The 18,785-nt window shown below is 45.4% G+C and overlaps 1 protein-coding gene across 4 annotated transcripts in view; it reads left to right on the forward strand.

Moving 5' to 3' along the window:
- The window catches only part of SLC27A1 (solute carrier family 27 member 1), a 33,100-nt gene that overhangs the window by 2,521 nt on the left and 11,794 nt on the right, over positions 1–18,785 (forward strand). For 3 of the 4 annotated variants that reach the window (XM_074934880.1, XM_074934881.1, XM_074934883.1), the window contains exons 2-8: positions 3,791–3,958; positions 11,886–12,280; positions 14,356–14,517; positions 15,766–15,835; positions 15,925–16,016; positions 16,184–16,293; positions 18,167–18,376. In XM_074934880.1, coding sequence (XP_074790981.1) covers positions 3,791–3,958; positions 11,886–12,280; positions 14,356–14,517; positions 15,766–15,835; positions 15,925–16,016; positions 16,184–16,293; positions 18,167–18,376 — 1,207 coding nt within the window. Of the gene's footprint in view, positions 1–3,790; positions 3,959–7,744; positions 7,904–11,885; positions 12,281–14,355; positions 14,518–15,765; positions 15,836–15,924; positions 16,017–16,183; positions 16,294–18,166; positions 18,377–18,785 lie in introns of those variants that run through there. The other variant, XM_074934884.1, reaches the window with a different exon arrangement.

Below are 18,785 nucleotides of genomic sequence, written 5' to 3' on the forward strand. Positions count from 1 at the left end.
TTATATAACGGCAATAAGATATACTCCGTCTTATTCTCTATCCCTTTTTAAATGATTCCTAACATCCCGTTTCCTTTTTTGACCACTGCTGCACACTGCGTGGACGTCTTCAGAGTACTATCCACAATGACTCCAAGATCTTTTTCCTGATTAGTTGTAGCTAAATTAGCCCCCATCATATTGTATGTATAGTTGGGGTTATTTTTTCCAATGTGCATTACTTTACATTTATCCACATTAAATTTCATTTGCCATTTTGTTGCCCAGTCACTTAGTTTTGTGAGATCTTTTTGAAGTTCTTCACAGTCTGCTTTGGTCTTAACCAGGGGTCTCAAACTCAAATGAGCATGAGGGCCACATGAGGACTAGTGCATTGGCCCAAGGGCCACATCACTGACCCCCACCCCTTCCATGAGGCCCCGCCTCTTCCCACCCCTTCCCTGCCCCCATTCCAACCCCTTCCCTGAAGTCCCCACCCTAACTCTGCCCCCTCCCCGCCCCCAGGGGGTGCAGGAGAGGTGTGGGGTGTGGCAGGGGGCTCAGGGCAGGGGTTTGGGGTGCAGCAGGGGGTCAGGGTGAAGGGTGTGGCGGGGGGCTCAGAGCATGGGGTTGGGGTGCAGGAGGGGTGCGGAGTGCGGCGGGGGTTGGGGTGCAGGGGACTCAGGGCAGGGAGTTGGGGTGTGGGGTGCAGGAGGAGTTTGGGGTGTGGGCTCCGGGGTGGCAGCGGCACGCACTGGGACCAGGGCAGGCAGGCAGGCAGGGAGCCTGCCCTGGACCCCGGCCCCTGCGCTGGTCTGCTCCTGGAAGCAGCCGGAACCATGTCCCTGCGAGGGCACAAGGCTCCGTGCTCTGCCTTGCTGCTCCTCCAGGTACCTCCCCCGAAGTTCCCATTGGCCATGGTTCCCTGTTCCCGGCCAATGGGAGATGCGGGGGGCGGTGCCTGGAAGCCATGGCAATGCAAGGAGCCCCTCCCCCCCCACCCCGCTGCAGGGACGTTGTGCCGGCCGCTTCAGGGAGCAGCGCGGGGCTGGCGGGACCACGGGGGGCAATCACGCAGGCCGGATTCGGCCTGCAGGCTGTAGTTTGCCCACCCCTGGCCTGGAAGTAGGCCCGGGGGTGCGGGCTGCTTGGCGGGCCGCGGGAAGTAGCCCAGTGGGCCTCATGTTTGAGACCCCTAGTCTTAACTGTCTTGAGCAGTTTAGTATCATCTGCAAACTTTGCCACCTCACTGTTTACCCCTTTCTCCAGATCATTTATGAATGGGTTGAATAGGATTGGTCTTAGGACAGACCCTTGGGGAACCACTAGTTACCCCTCTCCATACTGAAAATTTACCGTTTATTCCTAAACCTTTTTTTCCCTCTCTTTTAACTAGTTCTCAATCCATGAAAGGATCTTCCCTCTTATCCCATGACAACTTAATTTATGGAACAGCCTTTGGTGAGGGACCTTGGCTTTCTGGAAATCTAAATACACTATGTCCACTGGGATCCCCCTTGGATCCAACATGTTTGTTGACCCCCTCAAAGAACTCTAATAGATTAGTAAGACATGACCTCCCTTTACAGAAACCATGTTGACTTTTGCACAACAGTTTATGTTCTTCTATGTGTCTGATAATTTTATTCTTTACTATTGTTTCAACTAATTTGCCCAGTACTGACGTTAGACTTACTGGTCTGTAATTGCCAGGATCACCTCTAGAGCCCTTCTTAAATACTGGCGTTACATTTGCTATCTTCCAGTCATTGGGTACAGTAGCTAATTTAAAGGACAGGTTACAAATCATAGTTAATAGTTCCAGAATTTCACAATTGAGTTCTTTCAGAACTCTTGGGTGAATGCCATCTGGTCCCAGTGACTTGTTACTGTTAAGTTTGTCAATTAATTCCAAAACCTCCTCTAGTGACACTTCAGTCTGTGACAATTCCTCAGATTTGTCACTTATAAAAGATGGCTCAGGTTTGGGACTCTCCCTAACATCTTCAGCTGTGAAGACTGAAGCAAAGAATTCATTTAGTTTCTCCGTGATGACTTTATCGTCTTTAAGTGCTCCTTTTGTATCTCGATCGTCCAGGGGCCGCACTGGTTGTTTAGCAGGCTTCCTGCTTCTGATGTACTTAAAAAACATTTTGTTATTACCTTTTGAGTTTTTGGCTAGCTGTTCTTCAAACTCCTTTTTGGCTTTTCTTATTACATTTTTACATTTAATTTGGCAGTGTTTATGTGCCTTTCTATTTATCTCACTAGGATTTGACTTCCACTTTTTAAAAGAAGCCTTTTTCTCTCTCACTGCTTCTTTTACATGGTTGATAAGCCACGCTGGCTCTCTTTTAGTTCTTTTACTGTGTTTTTTAATTTGGGGTATACATTTAAGCCATCCACTTTTACCAAGTTTTAGACACATAGAAAATATTTTGTTTGATGGATGATTTTTTGTCTTTTTGGTAATTGAAATAAATATAATTAAATCCAGATTCTGTATCAAAATGTCCTCATTTAGTTTGGAAAACTGCTATTTCAAAGCTGTTCTGGGTTGTAATAATTTTGGCCTGTGACCAGTGATGAGCTGCCAAAATCTTAACAACTGGTTCCCTCCTCACCGCACAAAGGGGTCGTGGCCCGCCCCCGCCCCCCCCGGGACTCCTGCCCCATCCAACCCCCCACGTTCCTTGACGCCCCCCACCTGGGACCCCTGCCCCATCCACCCCATCCCCTGACTGCCCCCAGAACTGGGCAGGAGGGTCTCGTGGGCCACCGTAGTGGATGCCCACCCCACCCTGCCCCTAAGAGCCAGAGGGACCTGCCAGGGGGGCGAGGTGGGGAGTCCCAGTGGTGCTTACCTGGGGCAGCTCCCAGGAAGCATCCGGCAGGTCCCTCTGGCTCCTAGGAGCTAGGGAGGAGCAGGGGGAGCGGCCGCTCCCCCCACTGATCACATCAAAAGTGGCCCCTTAGGCACTAACTCTGTGGGTGCTCTGGGGCTCGAGCCCCCACGGGGAGAATTTGGTGGGTGCAGAGCGCCTACTGGCAGCCCCGCACCCGGCCCCAGCTCACCTCCGCTTCGCTTCCGCCTCCTCCCCTGAACGCACCGCCCCGCTCCGCTCTGCTTCTCCGCCCCCCCACTCCTGGCTTCCTGCAAATCAGCTGTTCGTGCGGGAAGCTGGGGGTGGGGCTGAGAAGCAAGTGGCGGCTTCACGCTCAGGCCCATGGAGGCGGAGCGGAGGGGAGCTGGGCGGGGGGCGTGAGGAGGTCCGCCCGCACCGCAGCAGGTAACCGGGGCTGTGTGTGGAAAAAATTTGTGCAAATTTTTGAAGCAGAGTTCAAATTTGTGCACCATGAGGCAGATGTGCCCAAGCGAGTAAAATGCTTATGCATTTAAAAAGTTTTTATTTGCAATTTGTGATGATAGTTTTACACCATGTTATTTTATAAATGTAATTTTTAAATACTTAGAAAAAAGGAAATTTAACCTCCTTTCCTTTCCCCCCCCTTGCCAGCTAGTAGAATCTAGTAGTAGCTAGAACAAAAAACTTTTGAACACTGTCAAGTCGCCCGTAAATGATATTTTGGCCTGGCTCCAATGTAGTATTTCATTTTTTGTGTGCTTGGTGTTTCGCTGTGTGCGCAGGGTTTAGGATCTGAGTGTGCGCGCACACGTGCACAGCTTAGAGGGAACAGTGCTCTGTGCATCTGCTTTCTGGGATGTATCTCTGCACTTTTGTTTGTGGTCAGTTAGGGGGTCTGGATCGAGTCTGGCAGTGATCATATTTAAACTTCTCTTTCTTTCTAGAATGCACATGATTGGGGTTTGCACTGCTTCCCTGGGCTCGCTTGGGCTTATGCGTTTTTTTGGTGTGCCCTGGTCATGGAGTCTGGCAGCCACATTGGGTGTTTACATTGGCAGCGGAGGATGGAGGTTTCTCCGTATCATCTTTAAGACAGCTCTGAGGGATCTCTTGTAAGTATTGCTTTGTGGGCCTTAATCTTATTCTGTAATGTGTTGGTTTTGTGTTTCCATAAAATAACCTTTCACTACTATAATAACTCTGTATCTATTTCAACTCTAACAACTTGCATTAGCAGCATAGCAGGGGAATTATGACCTAGAGTGTTGGAAACATACCTACGGAGACTATAATGTTCCTGGACCCTAGCTGAAACCTTTCCACCTTATAATTCCTGAAATGTTAGGAAAGGTGCTTGCAGTAAGAACTTATAATAAATTGGTTTTGTGTCATTAAGTTTGAATGTTTCAAGGTTTAATTTGCATTCAGTGGAAAATACAGTGGGGAGATTTATATACATAGAGAACATGAAACAATGGGTGTTACCATACACACTGTAACCAGAGATCACTTAAGGTGAGCTATTACCAGCGGGGGTGGGGAACCTTTTGTAGTGATAATCAAGGTGGGCCATTTCCAGCAGTTGACAAGAACTCTGAGGAACTGTGTGTGTGTGTGTGTGGGGGGGGGGTGGGGGGGTGGGGGATAAACATGGGGAAATAGCTTTACTTTGTGTAATGACCCATCCACTCCCAGTCTCTATTCAAGCCTAAGTTAATTGTATCCAGTTTGCAAATTGATTCCAATTCAGCAGGCTCTCCTTGGACTCTGCTGAAGTGAAGAAACAGATTGACAGAGCCAGAAGCGTACCCAGAAGTCACCTACTACAGGACAGGCCCAACAAAGAAAATAACAGAACGCCACGAGCCATCACCTTCAGCCCCCAACTAGAACCTTTCCAGCGCATCATCAGGGATCTACAACCTATCCTGAAGGACGACCCATCACTCTCACAGATCTTGGGAGACAGGCCAGTCCTTGCTTACAGACAGCCCCCCAACCTGAAGCAATACTCACCAGCAACCACACAACAGAACCACTAACCCAGGAACCTATCCTTGCAACAAAGCCCATTGCCAACTGTGTCCACGTATCTATTCAGGGGACACCATCATAGGGCCTAATCACATCAGCCACACCATCAGAGGCTCGTTCACCTGCACATCTACCAATGTGATATATGCCATCATGTGCCAGCAATGCCCCTCTGCCATGTACATTGGTCAAACTGGACAGACTCTATGTAAAAGAATAAATGGACACAAATCAGATGTCAAGAATTAGAACATTCAAAAACCAGTTGGAGAACACTTCAATCTCTCTGGTCACTCGATTACAGACCTAAAAGTGGCAATACTTCAACAAAAAAACTTCAGAAACAGAGTCCAACGAGAGCCTGCTGAATTGGAATTAATTTGCAAACTGGATACAATTAACTTAGGCTTGAATAGAGACTGGGAGTGGATGGGTCATTACACAAAGTAAAACTATTTCCCCATATTTATCATTCCCCCCCTTCCCCCGCACTGTTCCTCAGACGTTCTTGTCAACTGCTGGAAACGGCCCACCTTGATTATCACTACAAAAGGTTACCCCTGCCCCCCATCCCCCGCTCTCCTGCTGGTAATAGCTTACCTTAAGTGATCACTCTGGTTACAGTTTTCAGAGTAGCAGCCCTGTTAGTCTGTATTCGCAAAAAGAAAAGGAGTACTTGTGGCACCTTAGAGACTAACAAATTTATTTGAGCATAAGCTTTTGCTCAAATAAATTTGTTAGTCTCTAAGGTGCCACAAGTACTCCTTTTCTTTCTGGTTACAGTGTGTATGGTAGCACCCATTGTTTCATGTTCTCTATGTATATAAATCTCCCCACTGTATTTTCCATTGAATGCATCCGATGAAGTGAGCTGTAGCTCACGAAAGCTTATGCTCAAATAAATTTGTTAGTCTCTAAGGTGCCACAAGTACTCCTTTTCTTTTTGCGAATACAGACTAACACGGTTGCTACTCTGAAACCTTAGTTTATCTAGAAACACAGATAAGTTGAATGGCTCAAAATGAGGACTTGCCCTAAGGAAATGTTCTGATTGTGAAATGTAACCAGGTTTGTAAAACATTTTTTAAAGTGTGTGGAAAGTGTTACAGAAGCAAAATATCTTGTTCTTGCTAAAGTTAAAGGGACAGTCAGTCAATATTAAGTTAATAGATTGTAAAAATAATAATTTGTGATTCATACATCAGTCTCTAGTCTCTCCCCTACCTCCTGGGGCAGCCAGAGACACTCTAATTAGTGTCTCACTTAGTTCTGTGCCTCTTGGGCTTCTATGAGGGAACTCCTTTGTGCTAAAGGATTTAGGGCTTTTGTGATCACCAGAGACTGCCTAGCTTTACTGTGGCTGTCACTGGACTTTTGAAGGACTGTTTCCTCCTGATTGCATGGCAAGTGAGGAATAATGGCAGAAAATAAATAGAGAGAATAAAGCCCCTTCAGAATGTGAAAAGGGTAGCTAACAAGTGAAAAGGCTCTTCTGTTCTGTCTCTGGCACAACTCAGTATAGGGTCACCATGAAAGGCCAGCTCAGTCTCACAAAATGCCTGCAGCTTGTTTCTAAAACAACCCCTTCCTCCATCCTACGGCTTTGCTGACCAGGGTTCCTGCTGTTGACAGTCATGGGGATGTAAGGCTTTTACAGTGTTGGTAATAAATTACCTTTCAACTTTTTGGGGCTTCTTGCAAACTCCTGTTGCACAACTATTTCCTATTTGATGGTAGAGAAAATACAGCCACCACCTTCCTCCCCTTTAGGAAAGCAGGGTCCAGGTGGGTATTCTCATTTGGGTGTTGATGCTATGGTAGTATGTTAGCATATTTAATTCTCTGCCTATTGAGAAATTACAATAAGTATAGAAATTGAGACAAACCATGAGAGTCTTCAACAGAAACAAAACAATATAAGTGTGAAGAATCCAGAGTTACATTTTAGGAAATGTTTCAGAGTAGCAGCCATGTTAGTCTGTATCTGCAAAAAAAACAGGAGTACTTACGGCACCTTAGAGACGAACAAATTTATTAGAGCATAAGCTTTCGTGCCCACCGATGTAATAGAAACTAGAGAAATCAGAAAAGACCACTCCTTTCCTTGAGAGACTATTCCTTGAGAGAGACATCCTTGAGAGACTATTCCAAGGTCTAGTAGATTTCACAGTCTGTAGATTTTCAGTTACTCTGCCTAAATTTTTCCTCTGTTCATTTTATCCATTAACTTCTAGATAAGCTCCCTCATAAATCATCAAACAATCTCTTCCCTCCCCCCCTTTAGTGTTTGCTTCCTCCAGTTATTTGTAGGCTATTGTTTTATCCTCTCCCTCCCTCACAGTCTTCATTTGGCAGCATCAAGAGACCATCTTGACAGAGGATGTGGAAAAAGCTAATGTACTCAATGCTTTTTTTGCCTCTGTCTTCACGAACAAGGTCAGCTCCCAGACTGCTGCGCTGGGCATCACAGCATGGGGAGTAGATGGCCAGCCCTCAGTGGAGAAAGAGGTGGTTAGGGACTATTTAGAAAAGCTGGACGTGCACAAGTCCATGGGGCCGGACGAGTTGCATCCGAGAGTGCTAAAGGAATTGGCGGCTGTGATTGCAGAGCCATTGGCCATTATCTTTGAAAACTTGTGGCGAACGGGGGAAGTCCCGGATGACTGGAAAAAGGCTAATGTAGTGCCAATCTTTAAAAAAGGGAAGGAGGAGGATCCTGGGAACTACAGGCCAGTCAGCCTCACCTCAGTCCCCGGAAAAATCATGGAGCAGGTCCTCAAAGAATCAATCCTGAAGCACTTACATGAGAGGAAAGTGATCAGGAACAGTCAGCATGGATTCACCAAGGGACGGTCATGCCTGACTAATCTAATCGCCTTCTATGATGAGATTACTGGTTCTGTGGATGAAGGGAAAGCAGTGGATGTATTGTTTCTTGACTTTAGCAAAGCTTTTGACACGGTCTCCCACAGTATTCTTGTCAGCAAGTTAAAGAAGTATGGGCTGGATGAATGCACTATAAGGTGGGTAGAAAGTTGGCTAGATTGTCGGGCTCAACGGGTAGTGATCAATGGCTCCATGTCTAGTTGGCAGCCGGTGTCAAGTGGAGTGCCCCAGGGGTCGGTCCTGGGGCCGGTTTTGTTCAATATCTTCATAAATGATCTGGAGGATGGTGTGGATTGCACCCTCAGCAAATTTGCGGATGATACTAAACTAGGAGGAGTGGTAGATATGCTGGAGGGCAGGGATAGGATACAGAGGGACCTAGACAAATTGAAGGATTGGGCCAAAAGAAATCTGATGAGGTTCAATATAAGGATAAGTGCAGGGTCCTGCACTTAGGACGGAAGAACCCAATGCACCGCTACAGACTAGGGACCGAATGGCTAGGCAGCAGTTCTGCGGAAAAGGACCTAGGGGTGACAGTGGACAAGAAGCTGGATATGAGTCAGCAGTGTGCCCTTGTTGCCAAGAAGGCCAATGGCATTTTGGGATGTATAAGTAGGGGCATAGCGAGCAGATCGAGGGACGTGATTGTTCCCCTCTATTCGACATTGGTGAGGCCTCATCTGGAGTACTGTGTCCAGTTTTGGGCCCCACACTACAAGAAGGATGTGGATAAATTGGAGAGAGTCCAGCGAAGGGCAACAAAAATGATTAGGGGACTGGAACACATGACTTATGAGAAGAGGCTGAGGGAACTGGGACTGTTTAGTCTGCAGAAGAGAAGAATGAGGGGGGATTTGATAGCTACTTTCAACTACCTGAGAGGTGGTTCCAGAGAGGATGGTTCTAGACTATTCTCAGTGGTAGAAGAGGACAGGACAAGGAGTAATGGCCTCAAGTTGCAGTGGGGGAGGTTTAGGTTGGATATTAGGAAAAACTTTTTCACCAAGAGAGTGGTGAAACACTGGAATGTGTTACCTAGGGAGGTGGTAGAATCTCCTTCCTTAGAAGTTTTTAAGGTCAGGCTTGACAAAGCCCTGGCTGGGATGATTTAATTGGGGATTGGTCCTGCTTTGAGTAGGGGGTTGGACTAGATGACCTCCTGAGGTCCCTTCCAACCCTGATATTCTATGATTCATCTTTCACCACCATTCCTGGAACAGTTTAGGGGTCTGAATGGTAAGAAGATTGCATACGAAGAGCAATACACTGGAGGCTTTTCTCTGACAAGAAACAACATCCCCAATCACAATTGTATGGCTTTTCTACATGGGAAGTCTGCCTCTGTTCTGTTAAAGCTCAGATTATGAGTTAATGCTACATGTCCAAGCTGTGGTTTTGTTTTTAAACTTTCTTTATGGAATTATGGAAATACTTTTATGTGTTCCCACAGGATCTGCAAATTACTGAGCAGATACCATAACACTAGGACATTGCAAAGCATGTTATGGGAAGCAAGAGTTGTTCTAAAACAAAATGTATTTGCAATTATTTCCTTGTTGAGAAAGCAAGCAAGCTTCCTGTTTTCTAGTCCCCCTAAATGAAATCCTTAAAATAAGGATCTGTAATGTCGTCTCATCCATGTCTTCTGTCAATATGTCTTTTTTTTATTTGGTTAAGGTATTCAAATTAACTTTGCTGTGGATTGTGTGTGGGGGGTCTGTGTGTATCTAAGTGTCTAAAGAGGCTGGCTGTGGTGCTCTCTGTCTCTCCAACATAATAGAAATATAGCCAGCAATCGTTCTGTGTGGGACAGCAGTGGTCCAGACTTTCAATTAGAGAACAGTGCTTTAGCTGGCTCAGGCCAATAGCCTATGAGTCAGACTCCTCCGTGGAATGTGTGTTTTTTTTCTTTCTTTTTGGAAGATTGGCTTTAGGATCCGGAGGCATCTCTGAGAGAAACTATAGAGTTCTACTATGAACTCATGCTTTGCCTACACTAGCACTTTTGTCAGCAAAACTTTTGTTGGTCAAGGGTGTGAAAAAACACACCCCTGACTGACATAAGTTTCACTGACAAAAGTGCTGGTGTGAACAGTACTATGAAGGCAGAAGGCTGCTCGTTGGGGTTGGTTTAATTATACTGGCAGGAGAGCTCTCTCCTGCCGTCAAAAAGTGGCTACGGGGAGACCTTATAGCGGCACAGCTGTAAGTCTGTAGTGTAGAGGTAGCCTCAGTGTTTATCCTGATAAAAATCTCCCACTTTATTGGCATCCAGAATAACAAAGAGAAATAGACAAGTCAGACCCAAGAAGTCTTGAGGCTTGAGGTCAAATAAAACTGGTGTATAAATATATAATCTGTTCCCATCAGCTAAGTAACCAACAGAGATTTTTATTTTGTGCTGTTATGCATCCTCCTAATTTTGTAAGGATATTTCATGGCTCACTAGATTTTTGCCATCACTAGATGAGGACTGAGAGGTCAGATATAGAGTGATAGCTTTGTGAAAAGTGTTCACCTATAGATGATATGGTGTTTGTCTTTTATAATTTTTCTCTGAGTTCATTCCAGAGTGTAGTGATTTCTCATTTCACCCACATTGTAATTGTTGGGGCATTTTAATGCACTGAACTCTCAGTCCTCATCCTCAAAGGAAACCTGCACAACACCTACAAAAGAGGAGCCTGGGAACTTAAATTCTTTACTCCGCTAGACACCAGAAATCCTGGACTCAATAGACACACAGGATTTATGATTTATTACAACAATATATAATCAACTGACACCTCCCCCCTCCCCCCCACACTTCCCTTCCATGACTGGAAAGGTGTTAACTGGCCACTTCATCTTGAAAGGTCCCTTGAAGTGTGTTAACTACTTATGCTAAACAAACTGTTCCACCTTGTGTTTAGCTATGAAACTCTGTATGTTTCCCAGACCTGAGGAAGAGCCGTGTAAGCTTGAAAGGTTGTCTCTCTCACCAACAGAAGTTGGTCCAATAAAAGATATTACCTCTCCCATCTTGTCTCTCTGATTAGAGTCTATTCACTTCACTCTGAAGTTGCAGGAGAAGCCCTGGGGGCAGCAGAGGCCCAGGAACCGTAGGAACATGGCACTGCACTGGGTCACATTTGGAAGTGCTGAACTATAAGGGCTAGAAATAAACTTGCTTTATTTAACATCAAGCCTTAGATTCTGCAGAAATTAATAGATTGGGGCTCCCGACTCTTCAGGGAAAATTTTTTTTTTCCCTGGTAAGTGAGTGAAATTGTCAAGTTGCATACGGCAGTGTAGAAGCATGAGTTAAAATATATCAGATTGTATGGTTTCAGAGTAACAGCCGTGTTAGTCTGTATTTGCAAAAAGAAAAGGAGTACTTGTGGCACCTTAGAGACTAGCCAATTTATTTGAGCATAAGCTTTCGTGAGCTACAGCTCACTTCATCGGATGCATACTGTGGAAAGTGTAGAAGATCTTTTATACACACAAAGCATGAAAAAATACCTCCCCCCACCCCACTCTCCTGCTGGCAATAGCTTATCTAAGGTGATCACTCTCCTTACAATGTGTATGATAATCAAGTTGGGCCATTTCCAGCACAAATCCAGGGTTTAACAAGAACGTTGGGGGGGGAGGAAAAAACAAGGGGAAATAGGTTACCTTGCATAATGACTTAGCCACTCCCAATTAACTTAGGCTTGAATAGAGACTGGGAGTGGCTAAGTCATTATGCAAGGTAACCTATTTCCCCTTGTTTTTTCCTCCCCCCCCCCCCAACGTTCTTGTTAAACCCTGGATTTGTGCTGTAAATGGCCCAACTTGATTATCATACACATTGTAAGGAGAGTGATCACTTTAGATAAGCTATTGCCAGCAGGAGAGTGGGGTGGGGGGAGGTATTTTTTCATGCTTTGTGTGTGTAAAAGATCTTCTACACTTTCCACAATATGCATCTGATGAAGTGAGCTGTAGCTCCCGAAAGCTTATGCTCAAATAAATTGGTTAGTCTCTAAGGTGCCACAAGTACTCCTTTTCTTTTTATCAGATTGTATGTTAAACTATTTGAGGGGTGTTGTACTTTCTGCTGGAATTATGACTTTCCTCTCCTTGCTGCAGTGGTCTCTCAGTGCTGATACGTGTCAAGTATGAGTTGCGAAAGCATCAGCGAGCCAAAAACACTATTCCAAAGATCTTCCACGATGTTGTCCGCAGGCACCCTGACAAAGTGGCTCTGATCTATGAGTCCAATGATGAGAAATGGACATTCCAGCAGCTGGATGAGTATTCCAATGCCGTGGCTAACTTCTTCTACCAGCAGGGGTTCCGTCTGGGTGATGTCATTGCCATCTTCATGGAGAGCCGTCCCGAGTTCGTGGGCCTCTGGCTTGGAATGGCAAAAGTTGGTATTGAGGCAGCTCTCATTAACTTCAATTTGCGTCTGGATTCTCTGGTTTACTGTGTGACAACCTCAGGGGCAAAGGCTGTGATCTTTGGAGGAGAGCTGGCTGCAGGTGAGACACCTGAGAGTTGGCACACATTAAGGACTAACTCCTGAAGTTCTTACTTAGTCCTGATTGAGGCAAGTTCTCACCGAAATTAGGAGTAGTTCTGAGTAAGGACTTAGGGCAGGGGTGGCCAACCTGTGGCTCCGGAGCCACATGCGGCTCTTCAGAAGTTAATATGCGGCTCCTTGTATAGGCACTGACTCCGGGGCTGGAGCTACAGGCGCAAACTTTCCAATGTGCTGTGGGGTACTCACTGCCCAACCCCTGGCTTTGCCACAGGCCCTGCCCCGACTCCATCCCTTCCTGCACCCTCCCCTGAGCCTGCCGTGCCCTCGCTCCTTCCCTATCCCCCCCAAACCTCCTGCATGCCATGAAACAGCTGATCAGGAGGTGCGGGGAGGGACGGGGAGGCGCTGATCGGCAGGGCTGCCGGTGGGCAGGAGGCATTGGGAGCAGGGGGTTGGGGGGAGTTGATGGGGGGATGCTAACGTATTACTGTGGCTCTTTGGCAATGTACATTGGTAAATTCTGGCTCCTCAGGCTCGGGTTGGACACCCCTGACTTAGGGCATGTTTCCTCCCTCATTTGGGTTTCACTGGGAACAGAATGGGAAAACTGAGTCACTGCTGATCAGTTACTAAAGGGAGAGAAGTCTGTAATATGATGGATAGGAGAACTATTGTGGGAAGCTACAAATATTACTTCTGCTCTTATGTCAGTGTCTTCCTAGTATTGAGTTGCCCACGTCTGAGTTCATTAGTCAGGTGTGGTCTCCTTGGAGCTGTAAAGAGGATTAGAAACTCCCCACTCCAGGAGCTCTGCATCTGTGCACACAGAAAAGGAAGGTTATCTGTATCATAAAATCATAGACTTTAAGGTCAGAAGGGACCATTATGATCGTCTAGTCTGACCTCCTGCACAGTGCAGGCCACAGAATCTCACCCACCCACTCCTGTAACAAACCCCTAACCTATGTCTGAAGTATTCAAGTCCTCAAATCGTGGTTTAATGACTTGAGTGCAGAGAATCCTCAAGCAAGTGACCTGTGCCCCACGCTGGAGAGGAAGGCGAAAAACCCTCAGGGCCTCTGCCAATCTGCCCTGGAGGAAAATTCCTTCCTGACTTCAAATAAAAGCGATCAGCTAAACCCTGAGCATGTGAGCAAGACTCACCAGCCAGACATCCAGGAAAGAATTCTCTGTAGTAACTCAGATCCCACCCCATCTAACATCCCATCAGAGGCCATTGGGCATATATACTGCTGTAATGTTAGGTTTATTCATTTCTTGTCCTGTTGTGTTTTATAATCTCTGGTTAACTTCACATTGTGTGTCCTCTACGCCAGTGATTCTCAAGTGCAGCACCAAGGACTTCGTATGTGGCCTCCACAACTTTTGGGGGCATGCAGCAACAAACTTTTTAAAAAAATACTTTGACATACTTTGTAATAACTGTGTAACTTTTGTGGTATTAATAGTACGTACTCTTTACATTGAAAAGATTTATTATTTTATTTACATGACACTTCCAAATAACATGATTAGAGTGTCACTAGTATAATTTTGACTGTCAAAATCTGCAGCCATTGTGAATTTGCAGTGGCTGCACATGCAGCCGCTGCACAAATTCATTTCAGAACCGCTGCTCTATACAATGAGTTTAAGTTTATGGACGCTGTTCTTTATATTGGACACGGTGCATTATATTGCTGTTGAACTAAACTTTCTTCCACAGTTTATTAACATCTAATTCGGGGATTCTGAATGTGTCTTTGAACCATTGGCCTTGAAATCCTTCTAGACTGCTGAACTGCAGCTCATGCGACAAAAATGGATAAAAAGATAATTTTGCCTAAATTTGCAGTAAGGTCTCATGTTGGATCTAGGACACCAAGGTCATGGTAATTTAATCATTACTTGGATAGGTATCTCAGTATTTCAATTAAGTCTCTGGCTTTTCTGGTCTTGGCATTGCAGATGTCTTCTTAGATGCAAAGAAAGAATAAGAGTCAGTACTGGCAATGTTGTTGTTGTGGCCCAGAGTATTGTGCTTGTTGTAACCGAGGTAGTTGTGTGTTGCAGCAATATCTGAAGTGAATGGGATGCTGGGCAAGAACATGGTGAAGTTCTGCTCTGGAGATTTTAACCCAGATTCTGTCCCTGTGGAGACTAAATACCTTGATCCTCTTCTGAGTACTGCATCGAAATCTCCTCCAGATCAGATTGAAGCCAAAGGTTTAGATGGTAAGTTTCTCAGTGAGCTTATTTTCCTGTGATGCATGTATAAGTGTGAGACCTGGAACTCAAGGAGTCCTCCTTTTGGGACATGGTAATGACTGAATGGGCAACTAAGCAAGCAGTGAAGGAGAGAGTAATCCTAACACCACTTGAACCACCAGGTATAAAAGAGAAAAGTGAGGCTAAAAGTTAGCAAAAGGCAGCATCCTAACTAATATATTCTGGGTGAATATCTGTCACTGGAGTTCATTGGCTTCCTAGGGTTTCCTAGGTTTAGAGAATGGATATATCTTACTAACTGAGGGAAGGAGGGTGCTGCTACCCATGAAGCTTAACTACAATCAGTATTGCTGGTACCAGATCCAGATGAAAGAGAAAGGACTTGCTATAACTGTGTGTGTCTAAAAACCCAAGAGAAACCAGATGAGCAGCCTGCTCATATTTAGGAAAGGTGAAGAAGGGTTTTCCTGTTTAGAGATTCCCTCAATTTTCCCCTAATATGTAGGCTGTGCGGTTTGGTTTCATTACTAATGACCTCAGCCCTCTATATTTTTTTATTTTACTTGTGGAGAAGAGGAGGAAAGAGAGGAAGGGAACTGGCTAGATAGTAGTGTTTCATGTTTAATAGAATCAGAAATAGGCTATATAACACCTGTGAGATGTGTAACACTGTTGGTGAGTGTGTTCCTCTCATTTCAGTAACTGTTACGGTAGGATCAATAACTCCTGCTGCATGGAGAAACGTGATGCTTTGTAATGCAAGCTTGCTGGATTCTTTACAAAATCCCCAAAATCTTGCTCTGTGCTATTCTCTTTCTCCTCACAGTGTAGCTTGCCTTAGACAATCCTGCCCCCATTTGAAGTGACCTTTCCTGTAGATTCATCTCCCCAGTAGCATCTGAGTCAGGCAGCTGGCCTAATTCCAAGGCAGTCTGGAGAAGGGAGAAGAAAAGTGCATGCCCTTAGGGCCCTGCATTCTTGATTTAAAGGTTAGAATTGAGGCTGCCTTTCACCCTCTGTTTTTATGGGTGAAGTTTACTGGCATCAAGGGTTCTCTCCGCTAGGGCTGTAATATGGCTTCTATGCCAACCATATCAGTTTACACTCTCCTGTGCCAGCACTAAATCAAAGCAGTCACTCGTGATCAGCAGATCACTGATAGGAGCAAAGCTAAAACCTAGCCTTGCACAGAAAAAGGGATTAAACAGCTGAAGAGAATCTGTCATATGCCTGGCTCGTGTTTCTGTTCTCTAGATCGGCTCTTCTATATCTACACATCTGGCACGACAGGAATGCCAAAGGCTGCCATTGTGGTGCACAGCAGGTGAGGAGCTGAAGAGAAGCTGCTCTTCATTCAGTGATACTCAGTGCTGTGTTCATTTCCATTCCTTAACATCCCTTGTGTTGTTGCAGGTACTACCGCATAGCTGCCTTTGGGTACTGTGCCTACAGAATGCGCCCTGAAGATATCCTCTACAACTGCCTGCCACTCTATCACTCAGCAGGTATGCTTCCTCCTTAGGATGCAAAAGTTCACAATATTGCTGCCTATCCCAGGGCCCAGGTTGCTTCTGGTGCTGTTGAGGACCTTCAAGTACTGTTGTAAATGAATTTATCCAAAGTGTTTGAAGCCAGAGCCAGCACTGATATTCTGCCCTTCTTTGTCTTCCAGGTAACATCATGGGAGTCGGCCAGTGTCTAATCCATGGCGTCACTGTGGTGATCAGGAAGAAATTCTCAGCCAGTCGCTTTTGGGATGATTGTACAAAATATAAATGCACAGTAAGCAGTGTCTTGAATTCTGTCATGTCTCTGCAGCCTGGAGTTTATGGAAGCAAATTGATTTGGGCAGTGGGATTATTTCTAGCTTCAGCAGGGAATCTCCAGGTCTCAGCTCTGACTTTTCCCTGCCATCCACCTCAAGCATTCAACTGTAGCCCCTCTTACTTCTCCAGTTAGCATCACACCTCACCTCCTCCACCACTCATGAGACATTAGACTGTAAGCCCTTCATTGCCAAATCTATGTTGCTTCCAGGTCCTGATGACTACAGGAGACAAAGACAAGAAGTGGAATCTGAGTTTCCCACCTGATGATATAGAGCATGCTTACTAACCCGCTGGACTAACATCAACCAGTCTAACATCTTTAGCCAGTCCATTCCTAAATGAGCAAAAGAGGAATATCAGGAAATATGGTGCATAGAGATGACATGGTAAATTATGCCCCTGCACTTTACAATTCCAGTGAGCTTAATTTGCCACTGGAGTTTTATCTACAGTCCTGTTAAAATGCAACATAGAAAAATGAATTATAAGATTCATAACCTCCATATAGATATAAACATGAGAGCACCAGCCCTACCACCTCTGACTTTTGCAATAATGCAATTAATAGTACACACATGAAGTGACTTCAAATATTCTTTGGAGCTAGACAATCAGAGAATGGGTTGCTAGCACATGAAGAGGAGGAGAAAGGACAGAAAGCTTGTTCCAGATGTCTATTTTGGATGCTGTGTGGAAGCTTAAGAGAGAAGATAAATCCTGGCTTTAAACACATGACTGTCTCTCTTCTAATAGCAGGCAGATCTGTTACAGGAGGATCTTTGCTTGATACGTAGCATGACGGGCACAATACGGGGAGGACTGGACTGATCACAAGTCTTTCTTCTCCCACATTGGCATTACTGTTACGTGTCTCAGAGGCTGGTATTAAAAGTTCTGTGCATATTGCTATGGCTCCAGATGCTTGTTCTGAACTACTTTTAACTGCATTCTGACCCCAAAAAGCAGCATTCCCATGAGCTCCTGCTCTTAAAGGGACCTTATGATTAGGAGCAGCCCGTTTTTTGGACAGGCATGAGCTTCGCTGGAGTTCAGGATAACAAATGTAGGGGAGGAGCAGAGCAGGTTCCTCCAGGGGTGAGGAGAGAGGGGCTTATCTGAGATCCTCTGATGCAAACTATGGCTAGGGGAAGCAGAACAGGACTTTCTGGGGTGAGGGCAGCCAGGGCTGCTCAGCATCAGCTGCAAGAATGGGAGGTACGTGCAGGGTCTTTGGACACCAGTATTGTCAGCACACTGCACTTTATTTGAATGCTGGATATTATTTCCCCTCTGCTGATTGGTTGTTGGCCCAACCTCCATTCCCCACCCTTCTTGGCAGTCCCTCTACTGCCAGCCTTGCCACTTCCTCACCCTCTGTGCTCTTCTCCATCCTTCCCTCCCTACCACACATTATCCCCCTTCCTTCCATTTCTGTATGGCTTTGGTCATATTAACTCCTTCCCTTGCTCCACGCCAGGAACCATAATAAATATTCAGGAAATGGCTCCAGCACTGTGCCCCCATCACCCTAGTCACTTTGCTTGCATGCAGTACCTGTCTCCTCACTCCTTGTCGTTGTCTTCTGTCTGTTTAGAGTGTAAGCACTTTGGGGCACGGACTTTTATTTTATATTTGTGCAGTACCCAGCACAAGGATACCGAATTGTGATTAAGGCTTCTGGGCATTACCACATAAATTTAATAATGGAGGTGCTGAGATAGCTACATTATTTATGGGATTACCTTTCTATATCCATGTTTCAGTTGTTCCTAGGGCATCATAAAGATCTCCTGGAGACTGATCTATATTTGTGTTTGCTTCCTTAGATTATTCAGTATATTGGGGAGATCTGCAGGTATCTTCTGAACCAACCAGTACGGGAGGCAGAAGCACATCATCACGTACGACTAGCACTGGGAAATGGATTGAGACCTACCATATGGGAAGACTTTACAAGGCGCTTCAGAATTAAACAGATTGGGGAGTTCTATGGAGCCACAGAGTGTAATTGCAGCATTGCTAACTTGGATGGAAAGGTACGCAGTGGGTGACTACAGTGCAAGGAGAGAAATATATACTAAGAGGGATACAGTACAGAGAGATTTCAGAGTAACAGCCGTGTTAGTCTGTATTCGCAAAAAGAAAAGGAGTACTTGTGGCACCTTAGAGACTATGAAGTGAGCTGTAGCTCACGAAAGCTTATGCTCAAATAAATTGGTTAGTCTCTAAGGTGCCACAAGTACTCCTTTTCTTAGTACAGAGAGAGATGTACTTTTTGGCTGTTCTGCATAGTGTCTTTTGGGACCTATCACTGGGCTGCAGGGAGCTAAATCTGTGATTGTTTTTGTGTGCACCACTTTTACAGGACAAATTCTCATCTTGGTGGTGGGGGATGATTAGAAAATTCCCACCCACACCTTTTTTAGGAGAAGGTAGACAGCCAGA

This window comes from Natator depressus, chromosome 20 (genome assembly GCF_965152275.1).
Source record: "Natator depressus isolate rNatDep1 chromosome 20, rNatDep2.hap1, whole genome shotgun sequence".
Lineage (NCBI taxonomy): Eukaryota > Metazoa > Chordata > Testudines > Cheloniidae > Natator > Natator depressus.